This window comes from Dichotomopilus funicola (assembly GCF_033296635.1).
Source record: "Dichotomopilus funicola strain CBS 141.50 unplaced genomic scaffold C8A04scaffold_63, whole genome shotgun sequence".
In the NCBI taxonomy this organism is placed as follows: Eukaryota; Fungi; Ascomycota; class Sordariomycetes; order Sordariales; family Chaetomiaceae; genus Dichotomopilus; species Dichotomopilus funicola.
The window spans coordinates 121409-138049 of NW_026944084.1; the positions used below are offsets into that span (position 1 = coordinate 121409).

Genomic DNA, 16641 nt, shown 5'->3' on the forward strand with positions numbered 1-16641 from the left:
TTCTTGGCACACCCCAACCACCATGCCCAACAAACCCCCCGACCCGAATAGCCCTAGTGCTTCAGACAGCCCAAGCACTCTGGACAACACCCCCGTCACGATCAACGACGTCATGAACACCGCCGGTGTGGGCTCCCTCATCTTAAGCTATCTGGACAACGACATGGATGATATACGCGACGTGGCACTTGTCAACCATGTCTTTTATCGCGCGGCCGAACCCTATCTCTGGAAGGGGATCTGGGTGCCATATTTGGACTCCCCGCCGGAGGAACCAGACTGCGAAGAAGAAGAAGATGATGGTGGTGGTGAACAAGAAGGAGAAGAAGGTGGAGAAGAAGAAGGAGAAGGGGAAGAAGAAGATGGGGAAGAAAGAGAGGAGGGCGACGAATACCTCGCCCGGACCGCCCCCTTCTGGGAATGGTACGGGGAACACCTAAGACTTCACACGCGCTCCCTGGTGGTGGATCTCAAATTCATCAATCCCGAGCTCTACGAGGCCCTTGATAGAATTGGCTACTTCAGGCGGTATAAGGTGCGCGGGCGTACCGACCACCTAGCCAAGCTCGACGTATTATATTTTGGGGCCAGGAAAGTTTTAGCCCAAACAAAACACCTCGTCAAGTTTACGGCGAGAAATGTGCCTGGGATGCAGGACCTCGTCAAGTTGGTTCATTCATGTGAGCTTTTACATTCTCCCCTATTCTCATATTGTAACAATATAGACCTGCTTGGAGGATCTAGGTCACCTAGCCAACCCTCCTTCCTCAAAGACCACCCTGATATCCAAGAGCTAGAGTTCTCAGGCGCATTACGCGATCCTGTCGGACTCTACCTGATCCGCAAACACAAACCGCGGCGCTGGTGGATGTCAACGATTCTCAACCAAGCGTCCTACCCGCTTACCAACCTGAGTTTTCCCAACCTCAGGATTCTGTCGTTGACCGATCTGAGGTATGGCTTCGACGGCGATCATGGAGAACAGCTAGATCTGGTCCGTCTGGTGCACCTTCTGGGCAGTGCGCCAAACCTCGCCCATCTGAGGCTCTCTTTATCCAACGACGGAGGGGATCCCGAACTCGAACACCCGCTATTCGGTATGCCTGGACTTATCAACGGATACTGTCGGAAACCCTCTCACTTTCTCTCGCATCTGTGCAAGGAGTATAACCGCCCCTGCTTCCAGCCGCTCCAACTGCAGACTCTTTGGCTCGGCTCGGGATGTAATGTCAAACGCAGAAAGGACCCAACCAGTCGACTTCGGAGACTGGTGGATTTCGACTGCCTGGAGGAACTTCACGTTGAGAGGCCGGTCCCCAGAGACGGCACTGCTTGTAGTGAGACGGCTGAATCTACTTGCCTTGGAGAGCGCCCTCCAGAGGACTTCATCCGATGCCGCTGGGTACAAACCATCAATGTCGGCGGGCTATCAAGACTCCGTAAAGTTACTCTTACTTGGGGGCAGGGAAGGCTGTTTTGGGAACTCTACGGACATCCCAATCCAGCTTTCCACAACCTCACGCTGCGCAAAGACCCGAGTCCGAAGTATACGATCAGGATCACGGAGGAGTGTAACCAGTGGCTCGACATGTGTGATATCTTTGACGGAAAAGATTACCGGAGCCTTCTTCATTCCTCGCTGAATCTAAATGGGCTGGTGCTTCCCACCGACGGGACCAGCCCAGATGAATCGATACAGTTCGTACACTCCGTGCTAGTACGGGCGCCTGGCTTGAAGGCACTCAAAATTCGCCTATCCAATGTTTCAGCCATCCTCAAGGGTAACCTGGGCGAAAGGTCTACAAAGCGCAAGTCTTATGCAACAGGTACATTGTGTATGCCAAGCCGAAAGCCGCATCCCGGCCGCGATCCGCTAGAATTCTGGAACATCCTTTCTAAGATGACTCTTCTGCGTGAGCTCTGGCTGGCCGATGGTCTGGGGGATTGGGACCATATGGTTCGTCGGAGCAAGCGCGTCAATGAGCCCTTCCCAAATAAGGACACAATCCACCGGTTAGTCCCGGATATTATTTATCTGTTGCCTAACCTTGTTTATTTGCGCATCCTCGACCGTGCCTGGCATGTCAAGTGGACAGCCCCTGGGTGCCTCGACCCGTACTTGGATCCGGCGGTTGTCAAGGAAGGGTACCATGTTTGCCACCTGTACGGGACCCGGTCGGGCAAGCGCCAGTACTTGATGTGGCGCCAAAAGGTTCCCCAATTTGACTGATAAAGCCCTTGATGCGCTGCGAAGTTGATCGGTGCCTCCCTGACGCCTTTGACTGGGGTCCTCCCAAGGTTGAGCTTTAGCCGCATTTCCATAGCGAGCTAGTAAGTTCATGACAGGAGCGAAGGACTCGCCTGGGACCGGAGGTAAATCGGGGGTACATAGCCGTTAGAATGCTGAGAGTGAGGGGGCCGATGTGTATAGGAGGAATTCCCACGGCGGTGGTTATGCCGCTTGCTTCTGTCGGTGGGTGCGTCCTGTCCCACGGAGGTCAAGAGGATGATGTGCGGGACAACACCAGATGTCCAGGAGCTCCGCGGGTTTCGATTTTGCGTTAGGGTAATGACTAAGCCGGAAAATTTAGAATAGGAATGAGCCCTCTACGCCTTCCCAAATGGTTGAGGTTGAGATAGGTGAGTGTCATGTGATTGAGTTGACTGGCCAGAGAAGGAGCAATTATTGCTGAAGTCGGTGGATATCTCGCCAGGCTGTTCCTTCCATTTCTAGGTATTTCGAGTATTTCTGAGTAGGTGTAGAGTATCAACGACGTCCATGCCTTACGTTGACCGATGGACACCTCCATCCAGCCCATCTCCAACCTCCTTCACGCCCTAACAGCAGACCCAGCCTCAACCATCCTCCACCACCTCTCCAACCTCTGCACCCCTTCCCGGCACCACTTCAACCGTCCCGGCTCACCCACCCACCACTTCTCACCGCCCTCCAGCCCATCACTAACATATTTCCTCAACGACGCGCCCTCAAAATAGTGGTTCTTCACCCCCAGCAACAACACCACGGTACCCTCGCGCGGCGTAAACTCATCGGGGTCAAGATACACGGTTAAAAGCATACCCTTGGGTAGGGCTGTGGAAGCAGCTGTGGTACTCGTGTTGTCATTCGCGGGGGGTGGGGTGCTGAAATCAGCGATACGTGCTGTGCGCTGACGGAAAGAGGGGCCGATGTGGGAGGGCTCGACCGGACCGAGATGGAAAAGGACGGCGAGGACGTTGACCATCCAGTTTTGGCGGTATGGGAGGTGGGCGATTTGGGAGAGGAGGGTGAGTTTGACGGGATTAGCGGCTGTCGTGGGTAGCCAAGGGCGAGGTTTGGTTACTGGTGGGTGGGGACGCCGTGGTGGTTGTGCGGGATGTTGAGGTTGTTGTTTTTGTGGTGGTTGCGGTGTCTCCTGGTGAGGAGGGTGAACTTGGGCGTGAGATTTGTGGTCTTGTTTGTTCTGCTCGATAATAGCCGCTTGGAGATCTTCCCGCGGGTCGCGAGCGGCAAGATCTGCACGGCGCTGTGTTGCTCGTTCAGCTGAGATGGCGAGTTTTTCGAAGGCGGAATCGGAGTCGGAGATGTATTCCATACTCCCAAAGTCCTCTTCCGGTGCTGTCTTTTCCGACTTGGGCTCTTCTGATTCTGCTTGTATATCTTTGGCGAGTTCCAGTAAATCAGACTCATCCACAGCCATGAGTTGGTCGATGATCTCGTCGTTCTCGTACTCTTCAGCCTCGTCAGGGGGATCCAACATATCGCCTCCCACTATCGTGATATCCGCTGTATCGGCCTCCCCTGCTGCATCCGTTTTCTGCGCTATCCCCGGATCCCCCACCGTCTTGTTCTTTTCCTCCTCCTCCTTCTCCCTAACCAAAATGCCAAGGTACTCCTCATTCCACCCAACCGTAACCATATCCCCAATGACCAAATACACCACCTCCTTTCTCGGTTGTTCTCTCTCCCTGACCTTGCCATTCCCCCCTTCTTTCTCCCGTCCCTTACCCCCCTCCAACCTCCCCATACCCCCAACCTCATTCACCCCCCCCTCATCATCAACCTCCACAGCCCCCACCCAAAACTTATCCACCCTCACATAACACCCCTCATAAACATTCCCCCCATCCACAAACCCATGAATCTCCCCTTTCACAAAAGCCTGCATACACAACTCCCTGTCCCCCAAAATCAACCTCACCGTCCTTTCCGGACGAGCCCGATACTTCCGGTGGCGTCTTCGTTGCCGGCGACGTTCCCGTTCCCCCACTAGCATACCCATCCCCCCGCCGGTGGGAGGGATACCATCGTCATCGTCTGAGCTTGCATCATCGGAATCGACTTCGGGGATGGAGATGTTGGACTCGATGGATTCGACTAGGAAGATTGAGCCGGGGACGCAGTAGCGCGTGCGGAGAATGTCGGCTATGAGGGGAACTGGGTGGAGGGGGGTGGAGGGGTCGAGGGAGATGATGGGGTTTTTGTTTGGGGAGGGTTCTTTGGGATGGGGGTTGTGTTTGGCCATGTTGTGTGATGGTTGGTTTTATGTCGAGGGGTTGGTTAATAGGTGGGGTTTTGTTAGGATGAGGGGGGTTTCATCATGTTGTCGTTGTATGTGAGACTAGAAGGAGGATAGCAGAAAACATGAGGGTGTTTTGTTTACATGATGCGGACTGGGTGTGGCCTGGCAGCGATTGGCAGGCGAGTTGGAGGAGCATGTTCTGAGGTGCAGTGTGAACTTCGGAAAGATGTCGTTGCGAACCCTAACCCGGAGAACAACACCATGTCACATCCACATTAACGAGGCGCCGCGACATTTCAGATTCTTACAAAAAGCAAATTCGGGGACGCACCAAAATGGAAAGAAACAGAAGGGAGTCGGCCCCGGGCTAGAGGCGTGTCACGAAGAAAAAGCAACTGAGCCAGCGTTACGCAGACTCAGAGGGCTACCATGGACTATCACAACAAACTCATCCGCTCACTTCGTAGGTATTCCGTCAGGTATCGAAACTAGCTAGCTCTCTATTAAGCACGGAGGGCCGGGGGTGGTAATTAGTGAAAAAGAAAAGAGGCAACAGATATACGAGCGAAGCAGCTTGGGATACTAAAAGAAAATAAGGGGAATGAAGCCATCCACGGAGTACGATTGCCAACAAAGACGTAAAAACCGTAGGCCAATGGGGGTATGACCTGTTAAACCGCATCGAATTGCGCCGCGCTGTCCCTCCCCACAACCTTTGCCTCAGACGCCGCCTCCGCAGTGGCCTACGGACTGTGGCAAAGTGTTTTTTCGCCGGGATATCAAAGTTTGGCGGTCGTCAGACCAAAGAAGCAAACAACGAGGGGGGAGTGTGCCCCGTGGTTTGGAGAAGAAAGAATCGCCGTCGCCTTAGTAGCCGTTCATAGTGACCCGTTGCGAGCTGCGGCTCAGTTCGCGGTCGGCCGACGGGCTGATGGGCCGGCTGCCGCCCTGCGCGCTGCTCTCCTTGAGTGCCAGCAATTGCTTGGCGCGGAAGGTCTCGTAGTGGATCTGAGACGTCGTCTCGATGAGATCCTGCAGGTGCGTGCGAAGCAGGAAGTTGCGGAGGTAGACGAATTCGCAGTGGTTCTCGTCCTCCACGTTGATAACACCCCACCGGTTCTGGCGGCCCCGGACCTGCTTGCCATTGACAATGATGGACTTCTCGGAACCGACAACGGCGAAGGGGATCAAGCTCTGGCCACTCGTTAGCTGCTGTCGCGCCGGTAACATGTTAGACCACGATCCACAAAAGAAAACCCACCTTGATCTGGTTGTTAACCGTGATTTCCTCATCATCAAACTCATCGTTATCGTAGGGGTACATCTTCAAGTTGTGGAACGCAAACTCCTCCTTGATACGTTCCTTGAACAGCTGGCGCTCCTCGAGGGTAAGGGTGTCGGCCTTGGCAATCACAGGAACGACATTGACCACATCGGACAGCTTCTTCAGCACGACAATATCGATCGGCTTCAGGGAGTGGCCCGAGGGCTGAATGAAGAACAGGCAGCAGTGGATGCGCGTGTCCTGGATGTAGCGCTCACGCTGCGCTGTGAGCTCCTTCCGCAGGTAGGCGGAGTGCTGGTCCTTGATGTACTTGACGATGGGGTCCCAGCACCGGTCGTTGTTGATCAGATCCCCGTAGCCGGGGGTGTCGACGATGTTGAGGCGCAGCCGGACGCCGTTCTCCTCGATGATGTGCGAAACGGACTGGATCTCGGTGGTCGAGCGGATCACCTCGTCGGGGTTGAGGCGGCCCTTCGACTCAATGAGGTGCGAGGCGAAGATGGTGTTGATCAATGTCGACTTGCCTAGACCCGTCTGGCCTACAACGCGAGAACACGTCAATGCTGCACCGGAATACGAGGCGGAGAGGCACAGCTGACAACCGCAAGAAGGTGGAAGAAACGGGGGAATAGTGCGTTCACTCACCAACGCAGATGACATTGAACTGGAATCCACGCTTGAGCAGCTTGCGCTCAATCTGGGATGTGATGCTGTCGAAACCGACATGGCTTTGGGGGTAGATGGTGGCAGCAGGCATGGACGCCATTGTTTCGGTTGTTGGATGCTGGTGAGAGCTGCACACGAGGTCCTATTCCAAAAAGTAATCGAGAATTGCTCGTGGCGACGAGACAAGACGGGTCGGAGATAGAAACGACGCGGTCCGCTGGCGGCGTATTGGTATTGAGCTCGGGTGGAGGCGGTCGGGCAAAGATGTTGAAGGGGAATTTCGTCGTCCCTTCCCGGCAGCAGCTTCTGTCCAGCAATAATTTCCCAAGGGGTCGCTGGGCTGGCTTGGGGAAAGGGGGAGGGAAGTTGGTCGCCAGTGATTGGCCGATGGGGATCATGCCCCAGGCACAACCCAAATCTGGTTAGACCATGCAGTGGCATCCGAGCTCTGAGGGACCGTGCCACCCATGCTCCGGGACGTGAAATCGTGGAAGTTTCCGCTGCCGATATTTTTTGAGGTGACCCAAAAGAGACTGCGATTCATCACGGCGGACATCCGGTGACACGACGACAGGGAATGCAGAGGCCGTGACCTCTCAACGAAGGAGTACAACAACTTTGGAATAACGGGCCGGCCCACGGACTCCCGCCAGCCTACTACCGACAACTAGACGCCGATTCTCTGTTTTCTCGATACCCCACCTCATCAGTCAAGATGGCTTTGGCCGCCCCGACAATGAGGATGGCCTCGTCTGCCTCTCTCCACCCAAGACTTGTAAACCCTTTCTCGACATCCAGGATACAGTTCCGCATGCAGAATGTTGCGCTCCCATTATTCCCGTCCCTCACACTTGCCGTCCCCGTCGGCCTCCAACTCGGCCTCCCACCATTAGGATCGATCCTCGAAGACATTTGGGAATCCGTTCTCAAGGCAGTACCAAAAAAGAAGACGTCTCACATGAAGAAGAGGCATAGGCAGATGGCAGGAAAGGCGCTCAAGGACGTGACCTCGTTGTGCAAGTGCCCGGCTTGTGGGGAGATCAAGAGGATGCATTATCTGTGTCCAAACTGCGCAGCTAGTAAGGCAAACCGACACCATAGCCAACGTTTCGGTACTAACTAGCGGGTAGAGCTTAAGGGCCTAATGAACCGGGAAGCAAAATCGGCGACGACAACCACCACCACGAGCGCCACGACATCGACGGGGGCTGGCGCGGCTTAGGAGGACTGGAAACAATATGGGGAACCTGGACTGATGAATTTCTAGGCCGGCATGGGGCTGCCAATTGGAGCGGCGGAACAAACTTTGGGATGAAAGATAGTGATGACATTTGTTGTACATATATTGTAACACTATCACCGGAATTGGCTCTTTGAGTCTGGTATGTTCGGGTAAGAATTAAAACGAGCAATAGCAAATTTTTGTACAAAGAAATCCCGCCGCCCTTAACTTCGTAAAAGAGCCCTATTCTCGCCCAGAGCATGTCAATCCATGACTTCAACGAAAATTAGCAAACATGCTCTGCCATTAAACATTGAAGGGGGTGGCACGTGTGGTGGTATTACCTCTGAAATGTAACTTGGTTGTTGACGGTTGCGGTGCCTGCCCAGAAACCAGCCAGTAGCTACCCCACCATCAGAGCTGCAGCTTCCACGCCGGCCGCGTTGAGACCCTGCAACAACTTCAAACTATACCGTCGTAAACAACCCGAAAACAACCACCGTTTATGGAGAGGTGACAATGGCAAGTGCATCCGGTCACTGCGTCAACCAGCATTTACTAATATTTCCCAGTCGAAACAATACCTCACCGCCCACACAGTGGACGAAGGTGCGCATCAACAACCCCGCGATTGAACCTCCCTCCAACCCACCTCGTAAACAAGCGCTTCCGCTAACCCAAACTCCCTCAACTCACAGCCCACCCAGCCGAGATCTTCTCCCTCGCGCCAACACCAACCGCCGTGCTCTCCGCCAGCGGCTCCTCCTCCCTCGTCGTCCACGACACCACCCAAGCAACTTTCCCCCTCCAACAAACAATCCCCAACGCCCACAAACTCGGCTGCCACCACATATGCACCGCCCGCGGCGGTCTCGGCAACATAGCCGCGAGCGTCGGTTTCGGCGGCGAGATCAAAGTCTGGTCCATTCCCAAATCTGAGGACGGCGGCAGTAGCAACAAGGAATGGAGCCTGCAGTGGGAGCTCGCGCCGACCAAGACGGGCGGCGGCGATGTATGGGCTGTGGCGCTCAGCGCGGATGAGGGGTATCTTGCGTGTACGACCAGTGATGGTAGGATTCATGTTTGGGATATACAGGCGCAGGAGAAGATTCAGACGTATGAGACGGGTGCGAGGGGCAGTGGGAGCTTTGCCATGGCGGTGGATTTAAGTAGGGACGGAAGGTTGACGGCGAGTGGGCATGAGAGTGGTGGGGTGTATGTGTTTAATAATGATGCGGGAAGGATGGTATATTCGCTCTCTGGTAGGTTGGTCCAGGATATGTTGTTGGGTGGGTGTCTTTGTCCACGTCCAGCTTGGCTAACATCGGCGTACAATAGGTCTCTCCAAGCCTGTCAGGACCGTCGCCTTCTCTCCCGGGTGCAAGCGTCTCGCTGCGGCCGGAAATGCGGGCGTCATCGCAGTTTACGACATGGAGCACGGCGAGCACGTAGGCAACCTCACAGCACCGAGCAGCAGGCCCGCGTGGATCACATCGCTGGATTGGAACGATACAGGCGAATATCTATTGACGGCGTCCCTGGATGGCAAGGTCAAGGTTTGGGACGCGGGGAGGAGTGTTTGCGTGGCAACCCACAGTGAGACGGACACTGCGTTATGGAGCGCCCGGTGGCTCCCCAAGACGGAGCGGGCGTTAGGCCCGGGTATGGGGAAGAGCGAGCTGTTTTGTGCGGCTGGCGCGAGCAGGAGTATTACGTTCTACCGGGAGGCTACTGGGTCTTGAACAGTGGTCAGGGAGGGTTTTGAGAGATGAGGGGGATTTGCTAGGACCATTGCTTTAGATAAAGGCGCCAGGTGTCAGGGAAAGAAATGGATCGTGACTACCAAAATAGTGTGACCTAGCTGAGCCGAGCCACGGCTGTGTTGGTTTGTCTAATGTGTTCTTCAGCGAGGTGTAAGATATCTAAGAGGTTGAAGCGATATCATGATCAAGAACACTCATAACGGTTACCAAAAGAACTCATTAGCCTACCGACGACCGGTTGACGGTATTTATCGAGTTTGTTTACCAACGTTCTGTACGTACTATCCATCGCCATTTCTTCCTCCCTGCCCCTCCCTTGTCTGCACCCCCCGAAAAGAGATTATTTCTCCGTCTTACATTTTCGGAGATAGTGAGCAGCGCAAGTTACAGCCCATTTTCATTCACCGTTCCGACTTCAACAAAGTCCCTTCGCAGGTACAAAGAAAAAAAATGTAGCCATCGTTCACACAACTAATTCAGGGTTACAATGTTCGGTTCTCTTATTGGATAAGTCAAACCTAAAAAGATTATATATTTGAGCGGCGCCGGTGTAACGAGGGTTTTCCTATGCTCATGGGGGAGAAAAATGGCATTATTCTCTGGGTATATGATCATCTCTCATGTAACTGCAGTTGCTAAGCCCGCAAGCAAGTTTCAGCTTAGCAAACTGCCCGGTTTTGAGTTTTGTGTTGATCGTCCACCCGGCGGGTAATACGTTCAAGGCATTCCTAGCTTTGACATGTAAAGGTTCTCATGGGCATATCTCAGGGGCGAGGCGAGCATGTATTGAGATTCGAGATAAAATGTTGCTGAATCTTGGGTTTTTGGTGGTTGTCCGTTTGGAATGTTAGTACTAACACTTTCCCACCAAACTTCTATAGTAATTTGTTAGGGTACTCACTCTCATTGATCACGTGAGTTGGCGATTGGTCGCGACAAGGCACGTTGCCCCGCCAGCGACTGGACCGAGAATGGAACAAGAGCTGCAGCAGCCTAGGATTTGAGCCGACCACCATCCTGGCGCCAACTTCTCCTCCCCGATCGGCTAATTTTGAAATTTCACCACCACCGCCCTCACCCTTTTCCTCAATCGCCCTTTTCGAATCGACTTATTCTAGCCTTTCCATCAATCTCAATTTGGTTCTTACACAACGACTCCAAAAAAGAAACCCTTTTCAAAAGTCGCCCTTGACGTCACCAGCCAAAATGGTCACCACCCGACGCTCAACCCGGTCTTCGTCTGGCCCCGGCGCCGGCAAACAACAGACCCTCAGCTTCAAGCACAAAGTCACCAAGGCCATACAAACCGGCAAAGAATCCTACAAATCGCCCTCCCGCGCCCGCGAGTACATTCCCGACCCCTCTCCCGAGCCGACGACAGAGGTCCCCGCCACCCCGAGCAAGGCGCCTAAGACCCGCGAGGGGCAGACGCCGGCGCCGGTTGTTGGTGAAGAAGATGAGACTGAGTTGGTGCATAAACCCGAGCTGAAGGAGGAGCAGGAAGAGGAGGCAGAGGAAGAAGAAAAGGTTAAGGCTCCTGTGGTGCCCGAGAAATCGGAGGCTGAAGCTAAGGCGGCTAAGACGAGTGACCGGGCGATTGAGAAATATTGGGAGGGGATTGAGTCGAGCCGGGAGGCGCGAGCTGTGCATCGGAAGCATACAGAGGGCTTGGCGACGGGGGAGAAAGTGCTGCGGTACTTTGACGTGAGCTCACAGTATGGGGTGAGTTGTTTTCTTTTGTTGTGTTCCCATTGCTGGTTGGACAGCGACGGATGAAGCTGACCAATTCTTATTGTACAGCCCTGCATTGGCATCTCACGCCTAAAGCGTTGGCAGCGGGCGCAGAGGCTGGGTCTGAACCCGCCTGTGGAGGTCCTTGCTGTGTTGTTGAAGGAGGAGGGGAATAAGGGTATTGAAAAGGCGCACATGGATGAGCTGCTGAACTCGGCTGCTGTTGCCTCGGTTGGTGCTTGAGTTTGGGCGTCGAACACAAGCGCCCTTGGGATTTATGAGGAGAGTGTATGAAGAGCGAGTACACCCATGATGGCTTTGCGGGCTGGCGTTTTTGGGAGTTTGGGAAGGGATTTGTCTAATCCTGTGTTTTCTATCTATTGTCGTGAGATCTTCTAGCTCTACCATCCGTTCCGGATGCTTGCACCATCTAACTAGCTAGCGACGAGCTATTTCCCTTTGAAATGAAAGAAGCAAGCGGTCGGGTTCAGTACCAGATGCTCCGTGTTCGATGGTGGGGAGCCACCTCCTTGCCTTGGTCCTCCATCTCCTTTATTGTGTCATAGAGGAAGAAGTCCATGAGAATGGCGTTTATCTGGGTGTCTGGGTGTTGTCTGACGATTTCCTTGCGGAGCAGTTCCACGCACCAAATGCTGCAAGCTGAAAGGGGTGTTAGTATTGAGAGTCTGCTTAGTAGTAGACAGGTAGACGTACCTCTGAGTTGCATCTCCCAGCTCCCACCCTGCGGAATATCTTTCTTGGCCCGTATTGCTGCCTCCAGCGGCGGGCTGTAAAAGAGGCACCCCATGTTGTTGAGAATCTGCGGTATCCGATAGTCCGCAAACATGGTGATTTTGTCGATATCGCGGAACTCGCCATAGTCCTCCCCTTCAAAGCAGGCCCACAGGTCTGCGACCAAGATCTGCGCCCGTTTGAGGAAACGGATTGGCTTCCGCCGCCCTTCAAAGGGATGTTCGTCGCGGAAGCAGTCAAAGTCCTTTGCCAGCAGGTTGACTAATGCTGCGGCAGATCCGTCGGCAGCGTCAATCAGCTTTATGGGACTGCAATGGTATTTCTGCGGCTCTATGTTAGTCACTGAAGCGACAAAGAATGAACTTAGAGAGTCCAACGGCAGGGAGCATACTTCATACAGCACCTTGCCGGCTTCGCGCAAGCAAGCTAGCCGTTCTTCCAACAGCGGCATTTGCTCGTTTGTGGAGCACCGAAAAACGTTTTTGAGGACGTCCAGCGTGCACTCATCTTCACTTTGCCAGAAGTGGGGGTCCGTGATGGGAATGCCTTTTTGAAAGAAAATATTAGGGCCATATTCAGTTTATTAACGGAGTAGTATTCTACACAACCAACGATTAAGCCCATAGCAGCTAGACCACAGCCGTTGGTATGGAATACAGCAATGAGACTTTCGCGGGGAAGCACAAAGAAAAAAACCAAAACCTACCTTCGTCCAACGCCCGCCGCAATGCAGCCACCAAGCTCCAGTACCCAGTCCACCGTTTGCCGCCGTACTCAACCGCAAACCGGTCCTCCTCCTTCTTCTCACTCCAAAACGAGAAGTTGAGCAGGTCCATGGTAAAGATGAAAGCGACAGTCTCCTCATCGCCTAGCTCCCAGCGGTCCGGGTGCAGTTCGTGAGACGACCAAGTCGCAGGCGAGTACTGCTTCTCCTTCATCTGGGCGTAGATGGCTGCGGCCGCGTTCTTGCAGGAGCGCATGTCGAGTGCGACGTCGATCGAGTTGTCGTACACCCACTCCGCGCCCTCGAGAACCCCTGTCTCGGGCTCTTGGTTGAGGGTGAGCTTCCCTTGCATGTGCTGCCGCAGGAGCTCGAGGAGCTCGTGGTCGGGCTCGTCGTCAGACATTTTCTTTCTGGGTGGGCTGGAGTGTAAAAAAGATGAATGGGAGAAAAATTTGGAGGGATGTGGCAAAAATGTTGGTTGAAGTTGAGCAGCGTTGGAGCGGTGGAAGGGTTGTGGAAGATGGTGAAAGTGAAAGTTACGGTGGGAATTGTTGAAAAGGGGGAACGTGCACTGAGATTTGAACACCGATGCTCTCACTCGATTGTGCGAAAGAAGAAATACCATAACGTTCATGTCATTTTCGGCTTTATGCAAAGAAACCTGAAGATCGTTGGACCCTTTGGTTTTGTGTTTGGTGGGTCGGAGGTTCAGAAGTACATATCAATCTAGGATGCTGTGTTAAAAAAACTTTACGGATATTGTGACTTTGGAGGGAGTTTTACTTTTTGGGGGACCGAAATCTTTCAAGATTCAAGTGGTTGATGTCTCTTCGGCCTGACTCCCAGTTCCTGGCCGTAAGAAAAGGTGGGTCTACGGCTGAGTAACTATCCGTAGGGCGACCAATAATCTGAGAAACTTTGGCAGCTAGAAAAGACGAGCAAAACTCGCGGCGGTTGGTGTTCAGAGGCGAGGGCGAATTGCAAAGTTGAATCGGCCCGGAAATCTGTTCATGCCTTTTAAGGAGGACTGGCTAAAAATCCTCTTGAACCAGATGCTCGTCTCTCCCTTGCCGACCCTGGGTTCCTGCATTGATGCGAGGTGCAAGGCCGCAGCATTGGGTGCTGTGGGGCTGGCGCTTGGACCAGTTGCTTTGGAAGCCCCACATAAGGGACAAGCTGGAGGTGCGCCTCATCTGTGGTCCTGCTGAGCTCTCAGAAGAAACACCACTAACAAGCCCCAGGATTGGAGAGGTTCTGGAAGACAAGAGCTCGTTCCTTTCGCAAAAGCCATGCCAATGGCCATATCGTAACATTCTTTTATTTTATTAATTCACATTTTATGACACAGTAGTCTTACCTGCCCTTTATTTGGTCAGCCTTGCGTCATGAGCGCGGCAACCAGCATAAACACCACGGCGGTACCCGCTGCACCGGGGACGCCGGTTCCTCCCGTGGTTCCTGTCCTGGTGCCGTCTGCGGCGCGCGATACCTTTAACTCACAGTCGCTGGGGCGCGGTTTGAATGCGCATGTTAAACAGGTCGGTACCCGGGGTTCTTTCATTTTCTATGGGTTTATTGCGTTCCTGCTCCGTGGACTTTGAAGACACCCATCCAACCATCGACAGATCCACGGTCCACTCAAATTCGTGCTTCCTTGACCCTGTTCTTTCCTTTCTTCTGCACCAACCTTCAAGATTGTGGATTTCATTCCCTTCTAGAGAGGTAACTGGGAGAATCCGGCCTCTTCGTTATTCTCGAATTTTCCGTTACGCATTCGACGCCATGACCTCATCCGCCATGAAACTTGACTCGGAGATATCGCTAACCACGGTACAACAGTCGCGAGTGTTGATGGTTGGCGCTGGCGGCATTGGGTGCGAACTTCTTAAGAATCTCGTTCTTACTGGATTTGGGGAGGTACATGTTGTCGACCTTGACACAATCGACCTCAGCAACCTCAACCGCCAATTTCTCTTCCGTCAGGAACATATTAAGAAATCGAAAGCATTGGTAAGAAATCTCATGAGTCAGAGAGTCCTTATGTCAGCTTGTTCTGTGTTGACTAACCGGTATCAGGTTGCGAAAGAAGTTGCCGAAAAGTTCAATCCAGCAGTCAAGATTGTCGCCCACCATGCCAACATCAAAGACGCCCAATTTAACATTGCGTGGTTTAGCAGTTTCAGGATTGTCTTCAACGCGCTCGATAACTTGGAGGCCCGGCGACATGTCAACAAGATGTGTCTAGCTGCGGACGTGCCGCTGATTGAGAGCGGCACGACCGGGTTCAACGGCCAGGTCCAGGTCATCAAGAAGGGTGTGACGGCCTGCTACGACTGCTCACCTAAGGAGACCCCGAAATCCTTCCCAGTCTGCACCATCCGCAGCACACCAAGTCAGCCGATTCATTGCATCGTTTGGGGCAAGAGCTACCTCCTCAACGAGATCTTCGGAACAAGCGAGGACGAATCCGCTTTCGACCACTCATCTGATGCCGACAACGCGACCGAGATCGCCGAGCTCAAACGGGAGTCGGAAGCGTTGAGAAAGATTCGCCAATCGGTTGGGACCCCTGATTTCCACCAGATGCTATTTGACAAGGTGTTTAACGCCGATATTGTTCGACTGCGGTCCATGGAGGACATGTGGAAGACGAGGCGTCCACCAGAGCCACTCGTCTACAAGGATTTGCTGGAGAAGGCGTCGAGGGTCTTGGCAAACAAGGAAGCCGTTGTCAAAGACGATCAGAAAGTCTGGTCGCTGGAAGAGAACTTGGTTGTCTTCAATGACAGCCTTGACCGTCTGAGCACTCGCATCTTGGATCTGAAGCAGGCGGGCCAAGACGCCATCATCACGTTTGACAAGGACGACGAGGACACGCTAGACTTTGTGGCTGCGAGCGCAAACATTCGATCGGCGCTGTTTGGCATCGACGGCAAGTCCAAATTCGAGATCAAGCAGATGGCGGGTAACATCATTCCCGCCATCGCTACCACGAACGCGATCGTAGCCGGTCTCTGCGTGCTCGAGGGGTTCAAAGTGCTCAAGGGCGAGTACGACAAGACCAAGGAGGTGTTTTTAACCCCGTTTGCGCCCGCTCGCCTTCTTGCGTCGGACAGGTCCCGAGAACCTAACCCAGATTGCCCTGTCTGCAGCGTGTTCCAGACTCGTGCCTACGTCGATCTCTCGAGGGCCACACTGAATGATCTGGTGGAGGACTTCTTGAAGTTGGAGTTGGGTTACGGAGAGAAGGAGATCTCTATCAGCAATGAGGTCGGCATTCTTTATGACCCTGACGAGACGGACAATCTCACCAAGAAGCTGAGCGAGCTCGGTACGTTGCGCGGATGGGATATATGCCTTGTTTTGCACACCACTCTGACAGTTTGCTACAGGTATTAAATCGGATTCCTTCCTTACCATCACTGACGAAGATGACGACGAACCCTTCGTCAACGTGGTCGTCGCCATCCAAGAAGCGTAAGTCATGTTCCCCTTTGGCAAGGAGCCCTCCTACCTCCAGCTTTCGTCTAACTTCATCCATCCCATTTACAGCGAGGAACCCCTCACGGACAAGCCCATCCGCGGCATCTCTGAACAAGAGATCAAGATCCCGAACAAACCCAAAAAGACACCCACCCCAGGGGTCGCCGCCTCTTTTACCAACGATAGCACCAAGAACGGCATTGGCCCCGACAATGGCGCCAGCCGACAGCAAAGCGAGGCGGTGTCGGAGGTCATCCCGGCCAAGCGGCCACACCCAGATGATCTAGAGGATGCCGGTGCAGTTGTGAAGAAGGCCAGGACGGTGGCGGGTGCCAAGGGTGGTAACGACGATGATGATGATATCGTTGTTTTGGACGATGCTGCGGGCGGTAGTGCCGCTGGCGGTGGCGCGATCGTCATTGATGATGATTGAGCGGGTAATGCCCTCAAAAGACTTTTTTCCCAGCCCATTCAACGGTCCCTTAACTATT

General features: G+C 53.6%; 7 protein-coding genes across 7 annotated transcripts; 4 read left to right on the plus strand and 3 right to left on the minus strand.

Moving 5' to 3' along the window:
- Positions 1 to 22: 22 nt before the first annotated feature.
- C8A04DRAFT_31278 (uncharacterized protein) lies at positions 23 to 2230 on the plus strand (the record flags this gene model as incomplete). The annotated part of the gene is made up of 2 exons (XM_062781706.1): positions 23 to 666; positions 745 to 2230. The coding sequence occupies 2 exons, from the start codon at positions 23 to 25 to the stop codon at positions 2228 to 2230; spliced, it is 2130 nt and encodes a 709-aa protein (XP_062634551.1).
- Positions 2231 to 2831: 601 nt separating this feature from the next.
- Positions 2832 to 4526, minus strand: C8A04DRAFT_14274 (uncharacterized protein; the record flags this gene model as incomplete). Its single annotated transcript, XM_062778030.1, has 2 exons — positions 2832 to 3896; positions 4038 to 4526. 2 exons carry the CDS (start codon positions 4524 to 4526, stop codon positions 2832 to 2834), a joined length of 1554 nt encoding a protein of 517 aa, XP_062634552.1.
- An 864-nt stretch (positions 4527 to 5390) lies between these two features.
- Positions 5391 to 6574, minus strand: C8A04DRAFT_39314 (Septin-type guanine nucleotide-binding (G) domain-containing protein; the record flags this gene model as incomplete). Its single annotated transcript, XM_062784543.1, has 3 exons — positions 5391 to 5717; positions 5785 to 6347; positions 6454 to 6574. The coding sequence occupies 3 exons, from the start codon at positions 6572 to 6574 to the stop codon at positions 5391 to 5393; spliced, it is 1011 nt and encodes a 336-aa protein (XP_062634553.1).
- Positions 6575 to 7189: 615 nt separating this feature from the next.
- Positions 7190 to 9438, plus strand: C8A04DRAFT_39315 (uncharacterized protein; the record flags this gene model as incomplete). Its single annotated transcript, XM_062784544.1, has 3 exons — positions 7190 to 7553; positions 8395 to 8958; positions 9035 to 9438. The coding sequence occupies 3 exons, from the start codon at positions 7190 to 7192 to the stop codon at positions 9436 to 9438; spliced, it is 1332 nt and encodes a 443-aa protein (XP_062634554.1).
- Positions 9439 to 10665: 1227 nt separating this feature from the next.
- C8A04DRAFT_14279 (DNA polymerase delta, subunit 4-domain-containing protein) lies at positions 10666 to 11433 on the plus strand (the record flags this gene model as incomplete). The annotated part of the gene is made up of 3 exons (XM_062778032.1): positions 10666 to 10899; positions 10954 to 11181; positions 11260 to 11433. The coding sequence occupies 3 exons, from the start codon at positions 10666 to 10668 to the stop codon at positions 11431 to 11433; spliced, it is 636 nt and encodes a 211-aa protein (XP_062634555.1).
- A 244-nt stretch (positions 11434 to 11677) lies between these two features.
- C8A04DRAFT_39317 (uncharacterized protein) lies at positions 11678 to 13070 on the minus strand (the record flags this gene model as incomplete). The annotated part of the gene is made up of 4 exons (XM_062784545.1): positions 11678 to 11850; positions 11905 to 12265; positions 12335 to 12489; positions 12650 to 13070. 4 exons carry the CDS (start codon positions 13068 to 13070, stop codon positions 11678 to 11680), a joined length of 1110 nt encoding a protein of 369 aa, XP_062634556.1.
- Positions 13071 to 14052: 982 nt separating this feature from the next.
- C8A04DRAFT_39318 (uncharacterized protein) lies at positions 14053 to 16583 on the plus strand (the record flags this gene model as incomplete). Its single annotated transcript, XM_062784546.1, has 5 exons — positions 14053 to 14205; positions 14507 to 14677; positions 14744 to 15998; positions 16060 to 16144; positions 16220 to 16583. 5 exons carry the CDS (start codon positions 14053 to 14055, stop codon positions 16581 to 16583), a joined length of 2028 nt encoding a protein of 675 aa, XP_062634557.1.
- Between the last annotated feature and the right edge of the window lie 58 nt (positions 16584 to 16641).